The 21,399-nt window shown below is 41.3% G+C and overlaps 1 protein-coding gene across 3 annotated transcripts in view; it reads right to left on the bottom strand.

Moving 5' to 3' along the window:
* The window catches only part of DLC1 (DLC1 Rho GTPase activating protein), a 460,437-nt gene that overhangs the window by 172,582 nt on the left and 266,456 nt on the right, over window positions 1-21,399 (bottom strand). The window contains exon 1 of one of the 3 annotated variants that reach the window (XM_080661954.1): window positions 5,302-5,641. The exons of the other annotated variants lie outside the window; for them this stretch is intronic. Within the exon in view, the coding sequence (XP_080518080.1) occupies window positions 5,302-5,440 (139 nt within the window). The 5' untranslated portion in view covers window positions 5,441-5,641. Of the gene's footprint in view, window positions 1-5,301; window positions 5,642-21,399 lie in introns of those variants that run through there. 3 annotated transcript variants of the gene reach the window in all.

Raw genomic sequence — 21,399 nt, 5'->3', positions numbered from 1 at the left:
CAGCTCTCTTAGCCACTGTTTTCTCTCATCAAAGTTGGCCTCCACATTAACTTGCTCTTCTTTTTATCGGAAATAGTGGCACCTAATTTAACAGATACATGCTCACATCTACCCTCCAGAAATGTGACAGTGTCTCATGAAGCATCATTAGTGGTTGTCTCTCAGACCCTTTAAAACGTTATATAGTGTTGCGTATGTCTAGGGAAGTCTTTGTTTACTGGAGCAGCCTGCATATTTTGAGGCATGCATCACTCTTGATTAAAAGGCATTACATATGCCCTTACTTGCTTTGCACTGTGATCCAATGAACAGAAAACAGTTCACAAAGTCAGTGTTTGTGGTTGCCTGCCATGGGAAGTGGGCCAGGATTTTTGATGCCCCATGGAATTGAAAGCCAGTGTATCACACAGCATGTCAAGCATTCTTTTTGCTAGTGAATCAGAGACCTGGTCAGCTGAAAGGTAAAAATTTATTTCACAAAAGACAGAAGATGCTGAGCAAAATATCCCAGGGGGATCCAACCTGATGTAGATAACTTGAAGAATTTATTTTATGTCTATTGAATCTCATCTGGGTTGAGATTTGTCTACATTTTATTTTTGCCTTCTTTACAGACAATTCAGTTTTTCTTCCTCTTTTGAATGTTCAGCTCTAGAAGCAGTGCCACATGTCTCATAGCAGGTTGAGGCATTCATATTTTTTCCTTCTATGTCATGTTTCCCTAGTAGTAAGAATTGATTGAATATTTTTATAAATCAGTGTACTTTACACTAAATAAGTTGTCCTTACCTTACTAGATGTTAAAGAAAGACTAATGTTTATTTTCTTTTGTGGTTTATTTGTTCATTCCACCTTCCCAGTTGATGACAGCTACTATGCATGTATAGTCTGGGCTTTGCCTTGCTTTCAGTCTCTCTGTCTCTTTCTAGTCTGAATTTTAGTTTCTTTCATTTTTCCTCAGAGGCAGTCTTTCTGGTGTATCAGTTCAGTCACTGGTGGAGCTTTGTCAAATATACATCAAGGAATTCCAGCCATCTCATGTACGATGGCCCAGCATCTCAGACTCTGATAATTATTGATAAGAAGTATTTGGAAGTTACAGGTATTAAGCAGGGATTCTTAATCTAGGGTCTATCGATAGAATTCAGGGTGTCCATGAACTTGGATGAGAAAAAATTTCATTTCTAGTTTCACTAAATTCTAATGGAAACTTCACATTTCTCTAATGATAAGAGTTGACAAGCTGCACCTCCTCACCCCCCCCGCCCCACCCCGCAACACACATGCCATGGCATTAGCTGTCCCTGTGACTGTCACCATACGGACTTTTCCATTCATTTACCGTTGTTGCAGAAATCACAAACTATCACTTACACACATCCCTGCTGTACAGGTATGGGAGTTATCAACGCTGCCCCTGATCACACGTGAGTGCTGTTTTTCTGTCCACAGATGTTCACGTGACATTGCTGGCCCCATTCAACTACCAAACAGGGAAGTTGAAGGTTTGCACATTGGTGACCTGGTATGGATGTTGCTCCTATGATGGTTGACGACAAGGAGATGAATCCAAAGCTACTGTACAGTTCAATGTTCTTACTCTAGCTAAGCAATGATAATCTGCACACTGGGATCTTTAAAAAATACTTAATTTAAATTTACTTCCTTATGTTTTAAACATAATAGTGTATTATATAATTCATTCATGTTACATGACTGTATCACAACTTTGTGTTTTGAATATTAAATACCTCAGTAACTACAGTTCATTATTATTGGCTCCCATTAGAATTTTATGTATTTTACTTATTTTAAAAGTATTATCCTGAGACGTGATCCACAGGCCTCACCAGAATGCTAGAGATCAGTTGGCACAAAAAAGGCTAAGAATGCCTACATGACCCTATATGCAAGGATTAAAGGGCAAGAGGTTTCCAGGAATGAATGCACCCCGATGCCAAGATGCCCTTGGGCTCAAGGGGAGGCCGGGCAGAAGCAGAGGAGTGGTGAGGACACAGAGGAAGTGTAAGGCAGGAGGGCTGTCGACCCCATCTGTCACCCAAAGCTCCAATTCCCTGAAACCTCCATGCCACCCTCTGCGCTTAGGAAAGAAGACAGTGCACCTGTGGACTTGGGAATAATGGTTGTAGAGAAGAGGAGTAAGAGAAACCTCTGTGGGTTGTGTGGTTGGGCAGAGAAAGGCAATCAATAAAGCGTAATATGCTAATTAGACTGGAGGTCCTTCCGGACAAAGCTGGGGCTGTGAGGGAGGGAAGCCCAGGTCCCGGGTGCCAGAGGGAAGCCGGTGCTGGTAGCCAGGGGAAGGAAGGCCTACTTTTGCATGAATTTCGTGCATCGGGCCTCTAGTTACATATAAAGGAGCATGTAATAAAACAGTCTGTTCTGTCACTCCTCGCAACCTAAAGGCCTTTTCTAGCAGCAATTCTGTACGTTGTTTTTATAAGGCTGTGGATATTTAAACATAACAGATGAAATTCCTATTTTTGACATAAGGGAGTTTAAGGTAATGAGAGGTATATGATGGTTTTTGTACATGGCATCATTTGGGGCAGAACTAGGAACTCTTAAGTTATGTTGTGTGTGTGTGTGTGTGTGTGTGAGAGAGAGAGAGAGAGAGAGAGAGAGAGAGAGAGAGAGAGAGAGAGAGAGAGAGAGAGATTGAATGACAGAAAATATCTAACAAGGAAAGTTAAAGCTTTGTCTCTTGGCCCAGCACTATGGAAGAAACTGAAATCTCAGATTAGTTTTTGAGAAACTAGACGAAATGTTCATCAAAGAAACAATGTTTCAGGTACTATTTACGGAAGTCTTTTCTGTGGGGCTTCAAAACACTTCTCATCTGTCACCTGATCAATTTCACAACATAAAGTGAAGCGGGAGGTTTGGACTTCCTGTTGCCCTCCATTCCGCAAGCGAGGGCCAAGTGGTAGGACATATAATGGAGTGTACTGATGCTTGGAGAAGTGACTTTTTGTGGATAATTAACAGCTGAAGTCTTTGGTCAGTGGGAGGGTGGGGTGCAGGCGAGAAGTTTGAGGGAAAGGACAGACATGAGTGCTCTTGAGGTTTGGATGTGGACCAAATTGGTCTCCATTGGACAAACACTGACTGAGCTCTGAGCCACGTACCAAGAACAGGGGAGGACACAGAAAGGGTCCGAGGACACAGAAAGGGTCCGAGTCCCCAGCAATCAGTCCATTGTGGTAACCAAAGCCCTTTCCTTCCAGTACAGAACGTGGATACTCCGCTGTGTGAAGTGCCTAAGAGGTCAGACTCATCTTAGAAAAACTGGGCAATACAAAGAATTTCTTCCTCCAGTGGACCTGTTTAATGCTTCATCACACATTAAAAAGTAGCTATTTTTCTCTAAGTATTTTTCACTTGATACTCTATTTTTGACTCCATATAGACCATTAATATTTAACAGACAAGCCTGGATGGTGTGGCTAAGTGGTTGAGCATGGTTACAGGTTTGATCACCAGTGGGGGGCATGCAGGAGTCAGCTGACCAATAATTCTCTCTCATCATTGATGTTTCTATCTCTCCCTCTCTCTTCCTCTCTGAAATCAATAAAAACATACTTAATATATTTAATAGACAAATGACAAAACAGGGACAGCATTTTCCAGGGATCATATCCTTATTCTCAGAAGTCAACATATGTTAAAAGCTCCTCATTTGTGAAAATGTAAAGGGAAGTCTGGGACGCTGGAATGTTTGAATTAGTCTTACTCTCAAATTAAAACACCCAACCACAGTAAGATATTTTTGTGTCATCTTTACAAGACACTCTTTGTGGAATCTTTCCATTTGTGACAATGAATTTGTCAAACAAGACAGCAATAAAGCAATCACCTTATTTTTTTAAGGTTCAAACAATTATAGTTGTGAATTTTATATTCCCGTATCTTATTTCTTAAACTTCCTCTAGCCAAATACAAATTTTTATCACTAGACAGAACACCTTAAAAAACCCCGTCTTATTAAAAAGTTGGATTTCTTTAAGGTATCACATTTTACTATAAAGCCACACTAAAATGGTTAAATTTAAAATATTTTGCTCTATCTCCCCTATCTATGATTAGACAACACTGCTTATTCTCTCCCAGTCCTGGGCAATATTGCTTAGTTTAACAGAAAGATGTTTATGAGCATTTAGGAAAAATTTCCAGCATACCATGATTAGGTAATGAGTATGTTATCTTCATAATCTGCTTTATCACAATCACAAACCTTAAATTTCCCCCTTTCAAGTCACGTTGGGACAATTGTGTGAAAGTCAAATGACCTTTTATTGAGAACACACAGCACAGAAGTCTGGACTGACACTTGTAATATTTTTAACAATGCAGAGAGAGCTTCACTCAGCATATGAAAAACAACTGGATTAACCAAAAGGGTAAAGAAAACATAATCTTTGACCCATCTGTGTAGATGACATCAGTATACAGACTTAGAAAGCAAACAAGAAGGAGCCATTCAACACGACTGGGAGACCTTTTCGGGATTTGGAGTTTTCTTGCCTGCTTGTTTGAGATGCTATTCGGGATCAATTTCTGAATAAATAGTCTTAATACCAGAATGAGGCAGAAGTTCCCGTTTCTTTCGCGTGCGCCTGCACACACAGCCTGCCATTTGGTCGCTGTCACATGAGCCGGAGGACGTTTGAATTGCACCACTGTAGTTATGCTTTATTATATTTCAAATGCCTGCCTCCAGCATACCTGACACACTCTTGGAACTCAGCACAGCTCCAGCTGCCAGAGGAAATACCAGCAGCTCCGACTGGGCAGCGCGGATTACTCCACTGACACACCGCCCTCGCGGGCCCCTCGCCTGCGCGCCTGCCAGGCCACCTCGGACACACCAGCCCCGCACCGACCCCGCAGCCTAGCGGATCCCCGCGCGTCTGCCAGAGGCGGACCACCTCCGCCGAGTCCCTGGTACTCATAAGGATCTCGCTTTGTTTTTCAAGGTTAAAAACACCACCACCACCACAAAAAAAAAACCAAAAACAAAAACAAAAAACCAACTCTCATAAAACCTTATCTAGAAATAATCGGACGGAGGCATCATAGGAAGAAAAAACACACCCCAAACCCCAAACACTGCAGAAGCCTTAAATATCTGAGGGAGACTGAGATCACTGCCGTGACAGTGATGAACTTGACCCGGCTGATGGGATCATAAATGACCCGAGTTCATAACTGAGCCTGTGTATTTAATTGTTTTCCTGTGAAGACCTCCCCTCCCCCAGCCCCCACCCCTTCGCCCCTCACCTGCCAGCCGTCTGTCTCGGGTGTTTTTCCAAATCACATCCAGGGCTCTGGCCGTGGAGTCTCGGATGTGATCGCTAAAGGACCTCCGGAGAGGGGCTCTCAGGGGCCGCGCCATCACGTGGGCCTCAGGGTCCCCCATCCCCGCGAAGGACTTCAGTGCTGCTGCCCTGGCGCCGCGACCATTGGGCTCCGCTGCTGCTCCTCCAGCTGCAGGCGCCCTCCCGGGGCTGAGGGCTGCGGCTCTGCCAGGCGGCCCGGCAGCGTGCGCGCCAGGCCGGGGGCCGGGGACAGGGACCAGGCGCCCGCGAGCCCCGCGCCTTCAGGAGCCGGGCAATGCGGCTCGCACTGCGGCCCGGAGTGCGCCGACTGCAGGCGGCCTCCTGGACCGCCGCCAAGCTCAAGCTCGCGCGGCTGCCACATCTGGAAAGGCTTACAAATGAGCCAACGACACCCTCGCGCAGCTCTGGAGCTGCCTTCGTGGCTCTAGAGATGATTCTAGCTTCCTGTGTAATCTAGTAACTTGACTTGGTCCCTGCCTGGCTGTCCGTCTATGAAATCACATCTCTCCTTTTCTGGCAACACACAGAATCTTGCATTTTGAAGGAAAGGCAGGGCAGGAGGCAAAAAAATAAAAAATAAAAAAATGAGGGAGGCTGAGGAGGGGTCGCAGGTAGGGTGCTCTTTGACTTTCGAGGTTAACTCTCATTCACATGCGCCGCTTTTGACTATCTCCTTTGTGTTTTATTAACTCATGGTTTTAGAGTAGGATGTTTATGAGACAGAAAACAACCTTTAGTTGCGGTTGTGGGAAGGAAGCTATGGCTGTCACTAGCATCCTGCAGGCCAGTCTGGATTCTCTCTAGGTGGATATCTGAGTTTTAAACGAACTATTAATCAGCCCCTCATATTTCCCCTCTGATTATTCTTCTACTTTTCATTCAGTGATTGAATCAAATCATTCCTGCTTTTGCCTCTAAATATGGTGCAGATGCCTCCTGGTTTTGCACATCTTTCAGTGTTAAGTAAGCAATGGTCATTATAACTGCACATCAAAAACTCCCCCAAAACAATAAACAGTGCCAACGCCCTGAAATCAAAAGATGGGCCAACTGCTTCTTTTACAAGATATGTTGAGTTTCTAAAATGCCAAATAAATCTATTTCTCTGCCAATGAATTTGGCTGATTTTCTGTTTAATGCATTTTTAATTATCTTCTTTCTCACTTTCCCTAAATTCCATTTTATAATGTTTAAGGTTAGGCATCAAGTACCTAAGGGCCAGTTCATAATCTTTGTGAAATTAAATGATGTGTAAAAAGCATTTTGTAAATTATCAGGTACCAAGCAAATTCTAATTATTATCATAATTATTTTTAAACACGAAACTAATTTCAACCCACGTCGATCTCCAGAGTTTCCAAATTTCTACAGCATATATCCTCTTTCCCATCAACTTTGACAACTTAATTATGCAGAGAATGATAATTAAAACTGTGAGAAGGTGCTCATGTTATGAGTAATACTAGTATGTACCATTGCATATTAGTAACCCATGAGTTCTAAATTGTATTGTTTCCAAATTGTTAAAGCTCATGAATATCTCCAACTCAGACTGTGTTTCTTGGTAGATAGCTACCCCTTTGCCTTATTGTTGAACTGGACATAGATCAAGAGGTACAAACTACTGAGGTATACAGACCTCTATGCCTGTGGGAGTCAATTCCAAGGGACAGTTCACCATTTAAAAAAAAAATCTAGCCTGGCTGCTGTGGATCTATGGTTGAGTCAGCTTATGAACCAGGAGGTCACGATTCAATTCCCTGGTCAGGACACATGCCTGGGTTGCAGGCTCAGCTCCATCCCCAGTAGGGGGTGTGTAGGAAGCAGCTGATTGATGATTCTCTCTCATTAATGTTTCCATCTCTCTTTCTTCTCCCTTTCTCTCTGAAATCAATAAAAATATATTGTAAAAAAAATGTGATCACCTAATATCTGGTTCATTTTAAAACAAGTTCGTTCTCTCTCTCTTTCTCTCTCTAGTGTGTAAGTATGTGTTTCTTCTTTAAAGAGATTGAGCTTCTGGAAGCAGGTTGACTCATTTCCTGGTCAGGTGAGACAGAACAGGTTGATGGTGTGGCCCCCTTTTGCAGAGGAACAGGATAAAGTAACCATAGCCACAAGTACTGAACTGCACACTGTGTTGGGCCTGGGGAGGCTGAAGATGAAGACATAACTCTGTCCTTGAAGAGGAGAAATCACACTGACTACAAATAATTTCAAAATAATGTAATAAGTTCCATGATGGAAGCATGTTAATGGGCCAACACACAGGAGGGGAAAAAACAAACATAGCTTGGATTCCTAAATTTTCCTAGTCACTAACCTCACCTACATTTCCATTCTAGATCTATGACAATGTTAAGGATATACAATCATTCCCAGCATAAATATCAACAGCTGATTGTATGAGTCATGAACAATGAGTGACTATAATGGCACGAAGCTTTGTTATATTTAAATACAGAAAGGAAGGAGGAGCAATAAGGAAAAATAATATTTATTGAGTACCTATGACATACCACAAGCTCTACTAGCACTGTATGTTAGACCCCTGTATATGGATAGACTAGTGTATATAGAGCAATCAGTATAGGTGTTCTATCTCTTCTTTAGAGATTAGGAAGCTAAAGTTTAGGGAGAAGAGACTAGAGAAAGGTCACATAGTAAATGGCGGATCCAAGATACACACCCACTAAAGAGCTGTCTGCATCTTAACACATTGTGGACCAGTAGTTTTATTGCTAGCTTTACCCAGTGGCCCGATAAGTTTCTATTGAACGAGTACAAAAAACGTTTTACATAAATGTTAAAGGCACACTTTAAAATTAAATACCCATTGCATTTTGAAGTTATTTATTACACGGTCTTACAAGCTAGTATCTTTTTAAAGTATGATACATTATAAAACACTGTGTAATATGGAGTGAGAATTCTCGTGATCCGTCCGCAATGTGTTAAGCTTAGTAAGCCTCCAGTCATAAATAGTTTGGTCAGAAATTAATGTTATTGATGATAATGACCCATTATTATTATCTAGGCTCAGTGGATACTGAACTATGGGCCAAAGTTCCTTACTCTTAGCCAATAAAATCACCCAGGATGTGAAAGAAGCTTGAGTCTCAGATAGGTTCTGGGTGATCCCAGCTATGGAAATCAAAGGGCAGTGAGCCAAGAGAACTTGGGCATAGTCAACACATACATTTTAATGATAGGGCACCCGGGTCTGGTCTCCAAAGAGTTCCAAAACGACCCTCTTCTTCTGCAACACTTCTTTCCCAGGACAATCCTTCCAGTTCTTTGTAACTCATTTTGGCAGGTATTGGAAAAACCTACTTACTCGAACATCGGTTTCATTGGTGGAATTTCCATAGACCTAACCAATATGGGGTTTCGTATGTTGTTGTTTTTTAAGCAAATATACCAACATAAATGTGACTGATTGGCAGACTGTTGGAGAGGAGCAGCACAACACCATGTCATCAAGCAAGGAAGGCTTTAATTATTGGTTTCACCAGAGTCCACCACAGGGCTGGCCACTTGTCCCCTCACTTTTGAAAAGTCATTAAATCAAATTTCATTTTGAGGATATGTCAGCTCCTTATGGATGAATTTCAGCCACATATCATGGGAATAATGTAAAAACCATTTTAATACACAGCCAATTTTAAGTTATTCTTTTTTTTTTTTGCTTGCTTCCTGTATTTATTGGCCACTAGAAATATCCCACACAGAGAAATTGCTTTTTAGAATCCACTGTGTATAGAACAATTCCTCAAGTTGTATTTCCACAAATTTCAAATAAGCCAAGTCTTTTCAAACTGTTGAGAGTGGAGGGCAGTATGTGATAATTAGTGTTGTCTCAATTTGGCAGATGGGGAAAGTGGGAATATGAGAAGTTTGCTGGTTTCTTTCAGGATCCCACTGGGAATTATAAGACAAAATGAGAATAGCCACATAATGCTTTGACAGCTTCCCACTTCCTTGCTTTTTTGTGATAAAGAGCTCATATTAGCCATTGGTGGGGCTGCTCTCTGACCTGGGCGAGCTTTGCAAACCCGTCCAGATCCCTGGAGAGAGAGATTCTTGTCTAGCCAGCTAGAGATTCTGGCTCTACTATGTCCCTAATACTTTCCATCCAAGAAAAACATTTGGCAATATATTATACATTTTATCTAGTTCTGTCTAACTTATAAATGTTGTCTTCTTACTGCAAACAAAATTTTAATGTTATAGTGTTTCTAGGTCCCATTTGCTTTGATGTAATGTTGGGGACACCTTATTTTCCAAGCTTGTGTAGCATAAGAGTGGTCATAGGGCCACTCTCATTTGCTGAGGCAACTCATTTAAGCCTTCTTTGGAGCAATTAGAACAGTTAGGACTACCCAAAGCACTGATAGTTTCTATAAAGAAAATGTGAACAATGATGGGAAAGGGAAAGTTTATTGAGTCAATGGCATGTTTGGATCTGGGTCTTTAGCAAGGAAAGGAAATTATTGAAACCTCATTTGGCTAAGCCCTATGAGCAATCCAGCGCCTGCAACAGGACATCAGGCTTAGTGAATGACAGTGCCTACCCTGGTATAACAAGTCTGCCCAGTAGGCGGTCAGTCCACAAAAACACAGTTCTCCGTTATGTAGGTATCCAAAAGCCCATGGCGAAGTGAATGCATAGTGAGAACCTCTCTAACTCCGAGGAGCATATACATGTGTTCTGTGTATTCCAACTGATGATCCCTAGCCTGCAGGTTACGTGCTGCAGGTGACTGTTTTGATATTGAAATGTGTATTTAACTTTACCACCTTTACCACGTTGTTCTGGTACAAGTAGAAATTTTATTTCTTAATCTGTTTCTACCTTTGAAACCCTAAGGATTCCACTGAACTTGGTTGAGAATCTCCTTCATGATAAACTGTTAAATTTCCCTAACCAAAGAACTTAGGTAAAAAAGCTGTTAATACTATTTGTTAGGTATCTATTGATGCCTGGTAGACCAATAAACCACAATGATGATTTTCTTGAAATCTCTGATCTCTGCCCTGGGATAACGTTGCCCTTAGAAGGCAGGAAGAAAAATCTTAGAATCTATGTCTATATCTATGTATATAATTCTTTAAATATTTATACTATATTTAATTACTAATGTCTAGTAATTAAAATAAGGAAGTATCATTTACAACATGGTCAAAAACATGAACTACTTAGAGATAGATTTAATGATATGTGTACAAAACTTGAACACTGATTGCCATAGACTGCCAAGAGAAATTATTAAATCTAAATAAATAGAGATATACCCTGCTTATGGAGCTGAAGACTCAATATTGTCATGATGTCAATTCTTTTCATACTAATCTATAGATTCAAGGTAAAACCAGTTGAAATTCAAGTAGAGTGTTTTTTTTGGGAAAACTGACACATTGGTTTTAAAATTTATATGGAAATATAATGTTTATATCTAAATTAAAGATGTTGAAAAAGGAAAGCAATGTTGGAAGATTAATACTACCTGATTTCAAGAGTTACTATGCATGCACAGTAATAGAGACAGGGTGATACTGGTAGAAGGCTAGACATATAGACCAATGAAGCAAAATGAAGATTCCAGAAGGAGGACCATAGTACCTGCTCAGATGATTTTTGTTCAAGATGCCAAGGTAAGTCAATGGGGTAGGATGATCTTTTCTAACAAATGATGCTGGATAATCACATGAAAAAATGAGCCTCAACCCTTACCCTATACCTTACACATACATTATCAACCCAACAGAAAAAAAAATCAATGGATTATATGAAAAGACATTTCACAGAACATATGAAAGTGATAACATTGGGAAATAGAAGATCAGTGTTAAAAATTTTGATATTATTGAAAATTCTCCGAGAAAAGCAAATCCCCAGAACTCTGAATCTCTGAACATCAGATGTACGTCTTCACAGAGAGGTAGGGAGGAAATCACTGCTTGGAGAATGGTCACTGGTTGAGAGTATGGGCATACTGAAATGGATGCCTAGTGTGGTGTTATTGGATCAAATTATATGAGAGAGAAGGCACTTCAAATATTATCCACAATAACATATATTTGAATAGTATCATGAAAGACTCATTCTATATAGAATAATTATTAGTATCAATTCTTGTAGTGTTATTAGTATTGGCATATTTTTAACCAAAACAAATGAAACATTTTAACTCAACAATGATAAGGTTATTTTTAGATAGCATTATTATATTAGAATATGCTATTTGGGAAGATATATATTTGTTTTTAGGGCACCTAATGGAACATTAAAAAATGCTTACTTAAGCAAGTAGGTAATCTTTTAACGGCAGTAAAAGAACATACAATTTTCACAGCCTCTTTCTGATAAAAAATAAGCCAACAATTTCTTCCCAAATATTTAACTTAATTTATTGATTTACTAGAGGCCCGATGCACAAAATTCATGCAAGGGGCTTGGCCTATCGCAGCCCCAGCTGCCTTGCGGCCCCACCCACTGGTCGTTCCGGAAGGTCGTCTGGAAGGTCGTTCCACCGTCTGGTCTAATTAGCATATTAGTTCTTTATTATATAGGACTAGTGGCCCAATGCATGAAATTTGTGCACTGGGGAGGGGTGTCCCTCAGCCCGGCCTGCACCCTCTCCAATCTGGGACCCCTCGGGGGATGTCCAACTGCCGGTTTATACCCTGTGGGATTGGGCCTAAACTGGCAGTCAGACATCCTGCTTGCAATCCAGGACTGCTGGCTCCTAACTGCTCACCTGCCTGCTTGACTGATCGCCCTTAGCCACTCTGACTGCCAGCCTGCTCACTCCCAACTGCCCCCCTGGCCGGCCTTCTCGCCCCCAACTGACCCCCCGCTGGCCTGATAGCCCCCAACTCCCTCCTCCCCAGCCAGCCTGCTTGCCTCCAACTGCCCCCCTGCAGGCCTGATCACCCCCAACTGCCCCCCCGCCAACCTGATTGCCCCCAACTTCCCCCCTGCTGGCCTGATTGCCCCCAACTGCCCCCCCCACTGGCCTGATTGCCCCCAACTGTGCCCCCTTGCCAGCCTGATTGCCCCCAACTGCCTCCCATGCTGGCCTGCTCACCCCCAACTGCCCCCCCTGCCAGTCTGATGGCCCACAACTCGCCCCCCTGCCAGCCTGCTCACCCCCAACTGCCCCCCCTCCCACTGGCCTGCTTGCCCCCAACTACCCCCCCCCCCCGCCAGCCTGCTTGCCTCCAAATGCCCTCCCCTCCTGGCCTGATCTCCCCTAACCACCTCTGCCTCAGCTCCGCCACCATGGCTTTGTTCAGAAGGATGTCCGGAAGGTCTCCCGGTCTAATTAGTATATTACCCTTTTATTAGTATAGATATTTTTTATGTCTCTGTCACATAGTTGAATAGTATCATGAAAGACATATGTTTTTTGTATGTTTCAAGGTATATGTCATTAGATGCTCAATATATGTTTGGAAAATATTGATACTAAAATTGTCATAAAAAGCTTGAATTGTTAACAAATACCTTCTTTCATATGTGTTACAGTAGTCCACATCTACACTCTATTAGCTTAATTACTACTTGTACGGCCTAAAAGTCCATTATTACTAACAATAAGTCATTTTAAAGTCACACATAATTTTGAATGATGCTAGCAGTTGCTTCCTGCTAAGCATGCAGTTTTAGCAGTCAGTTCATGCCTTGGGTCCCACAGGCAGGATGATGAGATAGCTGCTCAAAAGCTTCCTAAATATCTTAAACAAGAAAAAAAGAAAGGACAAAAGTGAAACACTTACTCTTCTGACTAGCATATAAAAAGATAAAGAAAGACAAATCAGGAGAAGAAAGTTAAAAATAAAGGCCTTGAGACAGGAAAAAAGAACTATGGGAGAGGGAACATCACGATTCGTTTGCATAAATTAAACCTGCCTGGGAAGGGACCGTCTGTAAACTTCACCTGAAAGAGGACATCTGCAGGGAAGGTCATGCATACTCCTGTCTGAGCGAAGAAGGCAGATGGCGAAGGACAGTGAAGGTTTTTAGCAAGTGCTTCTTTGGACAAATTCCATTTTTTCAAAAAATGTGGGAACACCCTCATTCATGGATGTAAGAAACATGGCATCGTTCAAAGAAACTGCTGCCTGTAACTGCTTCCCTAATCTTGAATTGCAAACGTGGGAGTTCTGACTCTAACGTCCCCTCACACTCATTATTGGCCTGGGCTTCTGGGTGCTATAACAATTCCGTGTGAGGCCAAGAGGAAGTATTTAGTATTCTTTTTTAAAAGTATGTTTTTATTGATTTCCGAGAGGAAGGGAGAGGGAAAGAGATATAGAAACATCAACGATGAGAGAGAATCGTTGACCGGCTGCCTCCTGGATGCCCCACATTGGGGATTGAGCCCACAACCTGATCATGTGCCCTGACTGAGAATCGAACCGTGACCTCCTGGTTCATAGGTCAATGTTCAACCACTAAGCCACACACTGGCGGGGCTGTTTTCATTATATTTTTAAATGGTATGTGTCCAGGAGAGATTGGGGGGGAAAATCAATCACCATAAATAGGTTAGGAAACCCTGCTCTAAATAGATGTGTAAAGTATCTGGAGAGGGTGCTTCAGTGGCTGGTGTTTTAGTTTCCTTGTGTTTAGATGGAGAGAAAGGTAACACACTGTTTTGTGAAAATTTAATCAGTCTTTGAATTAAACAATTGACGGTATTTGCACATTTCTTGCTATTTATTATTTGTGTGGCAGATCAACATAGTATTGTTAATATCTCAAGTTGGAAATTGAAAAAAATCCTTTAAAGGAAATGGGAGTCTTTGAAATTTCATGCACAATGAGTAGTTCACATCTCGCACCAAGACTCTACATCATCAATGACACAAGAACATAAAAACGAAAACATTAAAACAAACAAACAAAAGAATGGATGGTGGCAGGAAATATAATTGGCAATTTGGTCAAAATCATAAATATGGTTATTCTAAAGTAAACCTTTCTATGTAGCTAGCTTTTAAGAAATGGTTAGCATTTCTGTGGAGAATGATTGGCTCTAAATTCAGTGAGAAAATTGGAAATGTTCAGAAGCAGCTATTTTCTTTAGTTCTCTAAATTCATGTTATCTCTTCTCTATGTTAATGGTGTCACTTATTATTTATTATCATGACCAAGGGTTGAATTATAACAAAGCAGAACTCGGTTTTTATCTGTCTGACCAAAAGCATAACTGAAAACCTTTTGATTGTTTTCTAACCTCGTCACTAAATCCCATATGATTTTTACATATTAAAAGTCCTTTATCAATAGTGATTATAGCTGTCTAATGGGCTTCAGGTATTGTAGGGCATATTTAAAATAAAAAACGGTTTCTGCCTCTGTTTCCTTTACTACTTAGATAAAAAGTTAAAAATAAAGCTGTCTAGATCTTTGCAGCTGGGATAATAACCCCTGACTAATTTAGTAAGATTTACTATTCTTAGTAAAAATTATAATCACTCTCCAAGGCCTGTTGGAGTCTGGACCCATCCCATTTTTCCAAACTTCTCTCCTTCCAAACACAAACTCTGTGCTCCAGCTGGCCGGGCTATACAATTGCATCACTGTGCCTTGTGCATTCCCACTGTGCTAACTTTGCCAACATCATTTTCCTTGCCTAGAAAAGTCTCATGCCTTCTTTCCCAGTTTTTCAAGGCTTACTATCCCTCCCCCCTTGCCCCCCCACCTCGATTCTCGCTGGACTGGACCGTTCAGCTCAGGTGACCTCTCTCAGCTAAATGTCTAGAGTCTTCTTTATCTTACCACCGAGCTTACCACTTACATTGCTCAGCAGGCTGGAAGCATTCTCAAGGTCTAGAACAAGGAAATCCTGAGACAACTAAACAGGAGAGGCAGAAAAAGGAGCACATATCACCTCATTTTTCTCAGTTCCTTTCCCCTTTATCACCGCCCCTCAACTTTCTAGTGGAGGGGAGAGGAAGTGGGAAAGAAAGAGGTTAAAGAAGAGAATTGGATGAACTGACATTTGGCTGGACTTAGATTAACCTGGAGTAGGGACAATACATTCCACTGAGGGGGAGCTAAGGATTGTAGCCTTACTAAAGAATGATAACATATTTGTCTGTTTGCAGCAATAGATGGTAATAATTTTTCACTGTCACTTGGGCTGTTTTTAAGATTACAAAATTGAAAACTAGGAATGCTTTCTCCCTATGTCATTCCATCCTTCTCCCATCTGACTGTCCAAAGTCACCACTGGATGGTGGTTTACTCCTGCACGCCCAAACACCCGCCACCTCACAGAGATCAGGATTCCTATTAAGTTAGCCCTGGGAGACAAGGAGAGGAGTAGGGCTGTACAGAAATTTATATTTAAAACAAGAACCTGGTCCAAATAAACATCTGCTTGTTGAATGTGAGTGGTGGGACACTGTAGCTCTCATTGCCTAGTCTCTATTCTTTTTTTTCCTCTTTCTATCATGTCTGCATATGAAATTATTTTCACTGTTTAAAACGTTGTTGTCTTTAGTTGATTGGATAATGACTGGGTTGGCTAATGACAAATATATGAAAATATATGACATAATAGGGCATCTTTGATTACTTTGCTTGTTCAGTAAACTTTTAATATGTATGTATGTTTTCTCTCACCTAACTACTAGCTCTCTGAGGGTAGACAGTTTTATAAGTCTAGCACACTATTTGATAAAAACAGATATTCTGAAATATTTATGGTTTTATTTATAACAAACTATGACCTTTTACTAGCCATTCAGAATCATGATAATTTTTCTTAAGCCTTAGTATTTTGCTATGCAGTACAAATTTTGAAGTTCATGTTGAAATGTGCTTGTGAGGAAGAATAAATGGGAAACTTTGATTGACATAGACTAGTGATCCTCAAACTTTAGTATAGATAAGAACTCCCTGGAGAGTGGAGTATATTATATTTAAGATTCTTTGGCTTATAGATGCTGACTAAGGAGGACTGGAGGCATCCAGGAATCTGAATTTTTAAACAAACATTCTAGAAAATTATGAGGCACATTTGAACAAACATTGCACTAAAGGAGTGTGACTTTGTTTCAATTAAAATGCATTTTTTTCCAACCCCAAAATTTTTGCATGTCCTTTATGTGCAAGACATTCAAAGGTAAACCAGACACGGATTTTATTAAATAATGGGGGGGGGGGGGAGGAGAAAATAAGCCTTCATGATCATAATAAAGAGCACAAAGGGATAAAAACCTCATGACAACTTCAAATATAGTATTGAGAGTTCCAGGAGGAAGGTCAGACTTCATACTAGTGCAGATCATGGAAGGCTTCAAAGAGGAGGTGGATGTGAAAATTTGAAGATAGTATGTAAGGACATTTTAGGAAAAGGTAACAGTATCAGCAAAGATACTGAGTAGAAAGTGCAGGATGTGGAGAGTGTGGGCATTTCCTTGAGGCGTCGCAGGGCAGTTGGTAATGAGGTGGGCAGCTTGGCTGAGAAGGTAGGGCTGAAGATTGTGTACACATATTGTTAGCTGGGTGAGACTCTCAAGAGAAAGTGTAAGGACAGACAAGAAAATAAATTCCAAATATCAATGTCATGCAACTTATTTAAGGCTTGAGAAGGGATTCAGTGAGATAAAGGTACAGTAGTAAGTATTCTTAATTGTATTAAAATGATATCAATAAGTACTCTGATACAAATTCATAACTTTATTTCTATGTGCTATATGATATTAACTGCCATTATTGGAGACAAAATAATCTTCCAATAAGAGAGTTTACCTAAGGTACTTTAAAAATATAACTCCATAAAATTGACCAGATATTTATATTTTTAATGTTTATATCACTTAGACACTTTAAAGAAATATAAAGTAAGGCTAGAGAACCTCAAAAACATTGTGAAGATTTCCCGTGCTCTTCTTCCTTTTAAAAACAACACAATACAAAACAAAACAAAAACCTGAAACCCCTAAGGGTTAAACAATTTCACTAAAGAAAACAAAAGGGAGGTAAGCTGAAGTCATGGGAAATGGTAAGGAAAGAGCAAGATACTGAAAACCTACCACAGATGGAGCAAAGATTTTCCAGATGTGGAATTCTTTCTATGCATCAGTGCTGTTAGCTTGGCTCACTTAGGTTCTACCAGGAAAAAAACAAAACGCAACTGTGGCTTCCTTTTAACTTTTATCTGTAATCTAACTAAACCTACTTTGCTGAAATGTTGTATTTTGTTTCCTTTAGGAAATGTCTTGCTATCTGTAATTTGCAGTTACTTTTTAAAAGCTGGCTTCCATTCTAGATGGGAGTACTCTTGGAACGCCTGGAGATGCTTGTATGTGTGCCGGAATACCTCCACTTAGAAAGACATTTCTCACATCTCGTTGTCACAGTCCCCATGTCCACATCACAGAAAGACCAGGATGCTCCCTGCGCGTGAGGATGAGGGGTCACTGCTCTATTTATGCTCTGCTGTCATGGACCATCTGGGAAATGGCTCCTGATTAGCTGCAGAACGATGAGTGCCATCTCAGAGTCAGGGTCACAGTTAGACCTACATGACTTGTTCTTTTTAAATTTGGTACTCAAAAGTATTACGAAATAATGAATGTTTTCATGCATAGCCATAACCCCTGGACACAGACAATAGTTCAGTGAAGGCCTAGATGGGAGGGCAGGGGCAGTAGGTGATCAACGGGGGAACAGAGGAAACATCTGTAATATTTTCAACAATAAAGATAAAAAAATATGAAAACAAATAAACCAAGTTAATATATTACACAAAGATAGAACTAGTAAATAGATTAATTCAGAAAAAAAATCAATGGCTAAATAAGAAAAGATAAAAGTTCATTGTGATTATACATTATGATTAACTAGAGGCCTGGTGCATGAAATTTGTGCACGGGGGTGGGGGTGGGGGGTTGTGTGTGTGTCCCTCAGCCCAGCCTGTACCCTCTCCAATCTGGGACCCCACTAGGATCGGGCCTAAACGGGCAGTCGGACATCCCTCTCACAATCCAGGACTGCTGGCTCCCAACTGCTCGCCTGCCTGCTTTCCTGATTGCCCCTAACCACTTCTGCCTGCCAGCCTGATCACCCCCTAACCACTCCCCTGCCAGCCTGATTGATGCCTAACTGCTCCCCTGCCAGCCTGTTTTCCCCTAACTGCCCTCCCCTGCAGGCCTGGTCACCCCTAACTGCCCTCCCCTGCAGGCCTGGTCTCCCCCAACTGCTCTCCCCTGCAGGCCTGGGTCCCCCCCAACTGCCCTTCCCTGCAGCCTGGTCACCCCAACTGCCCTCCTCTGCTGGCCATCTTGTGGTGGCCATCTTGTGTCCACATGGGGGCAGCCATCTTGTGTGTTGGAGTGATGGTCAATTTGCATTATTACTCTTTTTTAGATAGGATAGAGGCCTGGTGCATGGGTGGGGGCCAGCTGGTTTGCCCTGAAGGGTGTCCCAGATCAGGGTGGGGTTCCCTTGGGGTGTGGGGTAGCCTGGGCGAGGGGCCTGTAGTGGTTTGCAGGCTGGCCATGACCCCTGGCGACCCAAACGGAGGCCCTGGTATCTGGGATTTATTTATCTTCTACAACTGAAACTTTGTAGCCTGGAGCGGAGCCAAGCCTTCTGCTTGCTCTGTGGTGGCAGCCATTTCTGTTGGGATTTATTTATCTTCTATAATTGAAACTTTGTAGCCTGGAGTGGAGGCCTGGGCCTGCAAGGGTGTGCGGAAAGCTTGGCTTCCTCCATCACTGGGGAAACCCAAGCCTCCCTCCTGCTCTCTCCGTGGCTGCAGCCATCTTGGTTGTGTTAATTTGCATACTCGCTCCTGATTGGCTGGTGGGCATGGCTTGTGGGTGTAGTGGAGTGATGGTTAATTTGCATATTACTCTTTTATTAGATAGGATGTTTTTTAAAAGTTTTTACATTAAATCTATATTAAGTAAGTTCCTTTAATTGTGCTATTTCCATACAATTGAATGTTACTCAGTCTAAAAAATAGTGTTCTACTGAGTCATGAAAAGACATGGAAGAATTTAAAACATATTGGTAAGTGACAAAAACCAATCTGAAAAGGCTACATGCATATCTATTGCAGAGTCACACAGAATAGTTTCCCTGCCCTAAAAATCCTCTATGCTCCATTGATTCATGACTCCCTTCCCCCATCTCCTGGCAACCCCTGATCTAGAAATGCTTGTAATTTTGCCTTTTAAACAAATGTTATATAGTTTGAACTATACTTTCCACTCAGTTTTTCTGTAAGTATGAAACTTCTCTAAAAAATAATTAATTAAATAAACCTTTTTAAATGCACAGCACTGTGCTAAGTGACTTTTATAAAGATCTTAAGCTCAGCCGGTGTGGCTCAATGGTTGAGCATCGACCTATGAACCAGGAGGTCACAGTTCAATCCCCATTAGGGCACATGCCAGGGTTGTGGGCTCAGTCCCCAGTGAGTGGTGTGCAGGGGACAGCCAATTGATGATTCTCTCTCATCATTGATGTTTCTATGTCTCTCTCCTTCTCTCTTCCTCTCTGAAATCAATAAAAATGTATTTTTAAAAAATGCTTAAAAGACTATTGGCAATCAAGGCTGAGACAAATAAAACACTCAATGGATGATGAAAATCCACATATAATAAAGTATGAAAATGACCAGTACAGACTATTTATGCTGTAGTTGTATCATTTCAAAAAGTATGAAATTCATATGAGCAGGAGGTCACAGAAGACTCACAGTGATGGTGAGACCCAGATGAAACCTTGGGGGATGAGGGAAGTTAATTTCTGGAAGGGAAACTGAAGGAGCAAAGGTCAAGTTATGCAGGAGCAAATTCAGGAGAAAAGTGAGGTTGGTACCATGACTATAAAGGGAAGTACATGTTAGAGGAGGATGGGAAATAAGGTAGAAAAGGAAGGGTAAGGTCAAATTATGGAAAAATTTATTCATCAGCCTGAGGAGTCTTGGCATGTAACCACCACACACAGCATACAGCATGCATTCTAGACTGAGCTGTTTGCGTTGCATCTTGCGTTGGCCACAGTGTGACTTTGGCTATTTTAGGAAACCTCTCTGAGTCTCAGGTTCCTCATCTCTAGAACATAGAAAACGGTAATGCCTACCTTACAGGGTTGCTAGAGGATCAAATGAGTTCATATCTACAAAGTGCTTAGAAAAGTGCAGGCACAGAGTAAACGCTTGCTGTTATTATCCATTCAAACATCCATTTGACAAACATTAAGTGAAAAACTTCCTAAGAGGCTGGCATTCCATGGCTGCAGAGAGAATGTCTGCCTTTCAGGAAATCACAGCACAGCAGGGGAAACATTTGGCTAATATATCCAAGAAGACCATAGACTTTAAAAGGTGGGTTCAAGCCCCAGCCAGTTTGGCTCAATGGATAGCGTGTCGGCCTGTAGACCGAAGGGTCCCGGGTTCGATTCCAGTCAAGGGCACTACCTCTGTTTCAAGCTCCTGGCCCTGGTCGGGAGCATGTGGGAGGCAATCAATCAATGTGTCTCTCTATCATTGGTGTTTCTCTCTGTCTCTCCTTCTCCCTTCCACTCTCTCTAAAAATCAACAGGAAAAAAATATCCTCGGGTGAGGATTAAAAAATAAAAATAAAATAAAATAAAATAAAATAAAAGGTGGGTTAGTTCAAGAAGTGATGAACTGTACTGTTATACTCCATTTATGTATTTCTTTAAATCCAGAGGGAAGAGTAGATTTAACATTTATATTAAGAAAAAGTTTATAATATTAGCAGTTTGGAGTCATTGTATGTCATGGAGTATGTTTTCTGGGACAGTGTAATGGTTAGAAAAATTTAAAGACAAAAAACAAAACCCCATTGTGGTCAGCAAGTGAGTGCTTTTTGATTGCTTAAACATCACTTGTGGAATTCTATGGGATCTTTCCTACCTGATTACAGTTGACAGGACGAAATAGCTTCTCAAATCCATGACCCACTTTTTTGCACAAGCCTGCCCAACGAGAAGGTCACCAGTCTTTTCTTGGGCATTGGTTAATTTTTATGGTTGTCAATA

Source organism: Plecotus auritus, assembly GCF_963455305.1.
Source record: "Plecotus auritus genome assembly, chromosome: 3".
NCBI lineage: Eukaryota > Metazoa > Chordata > Mammalia > Chiroptera > Vespertilionidae > Plecotus > Plecotus auritus.
The sequence above is the reverse complement of the archived record's forward strand: the minus strand, read 5'-3'. Positions and strand labels throughout refer to the sequence as shown.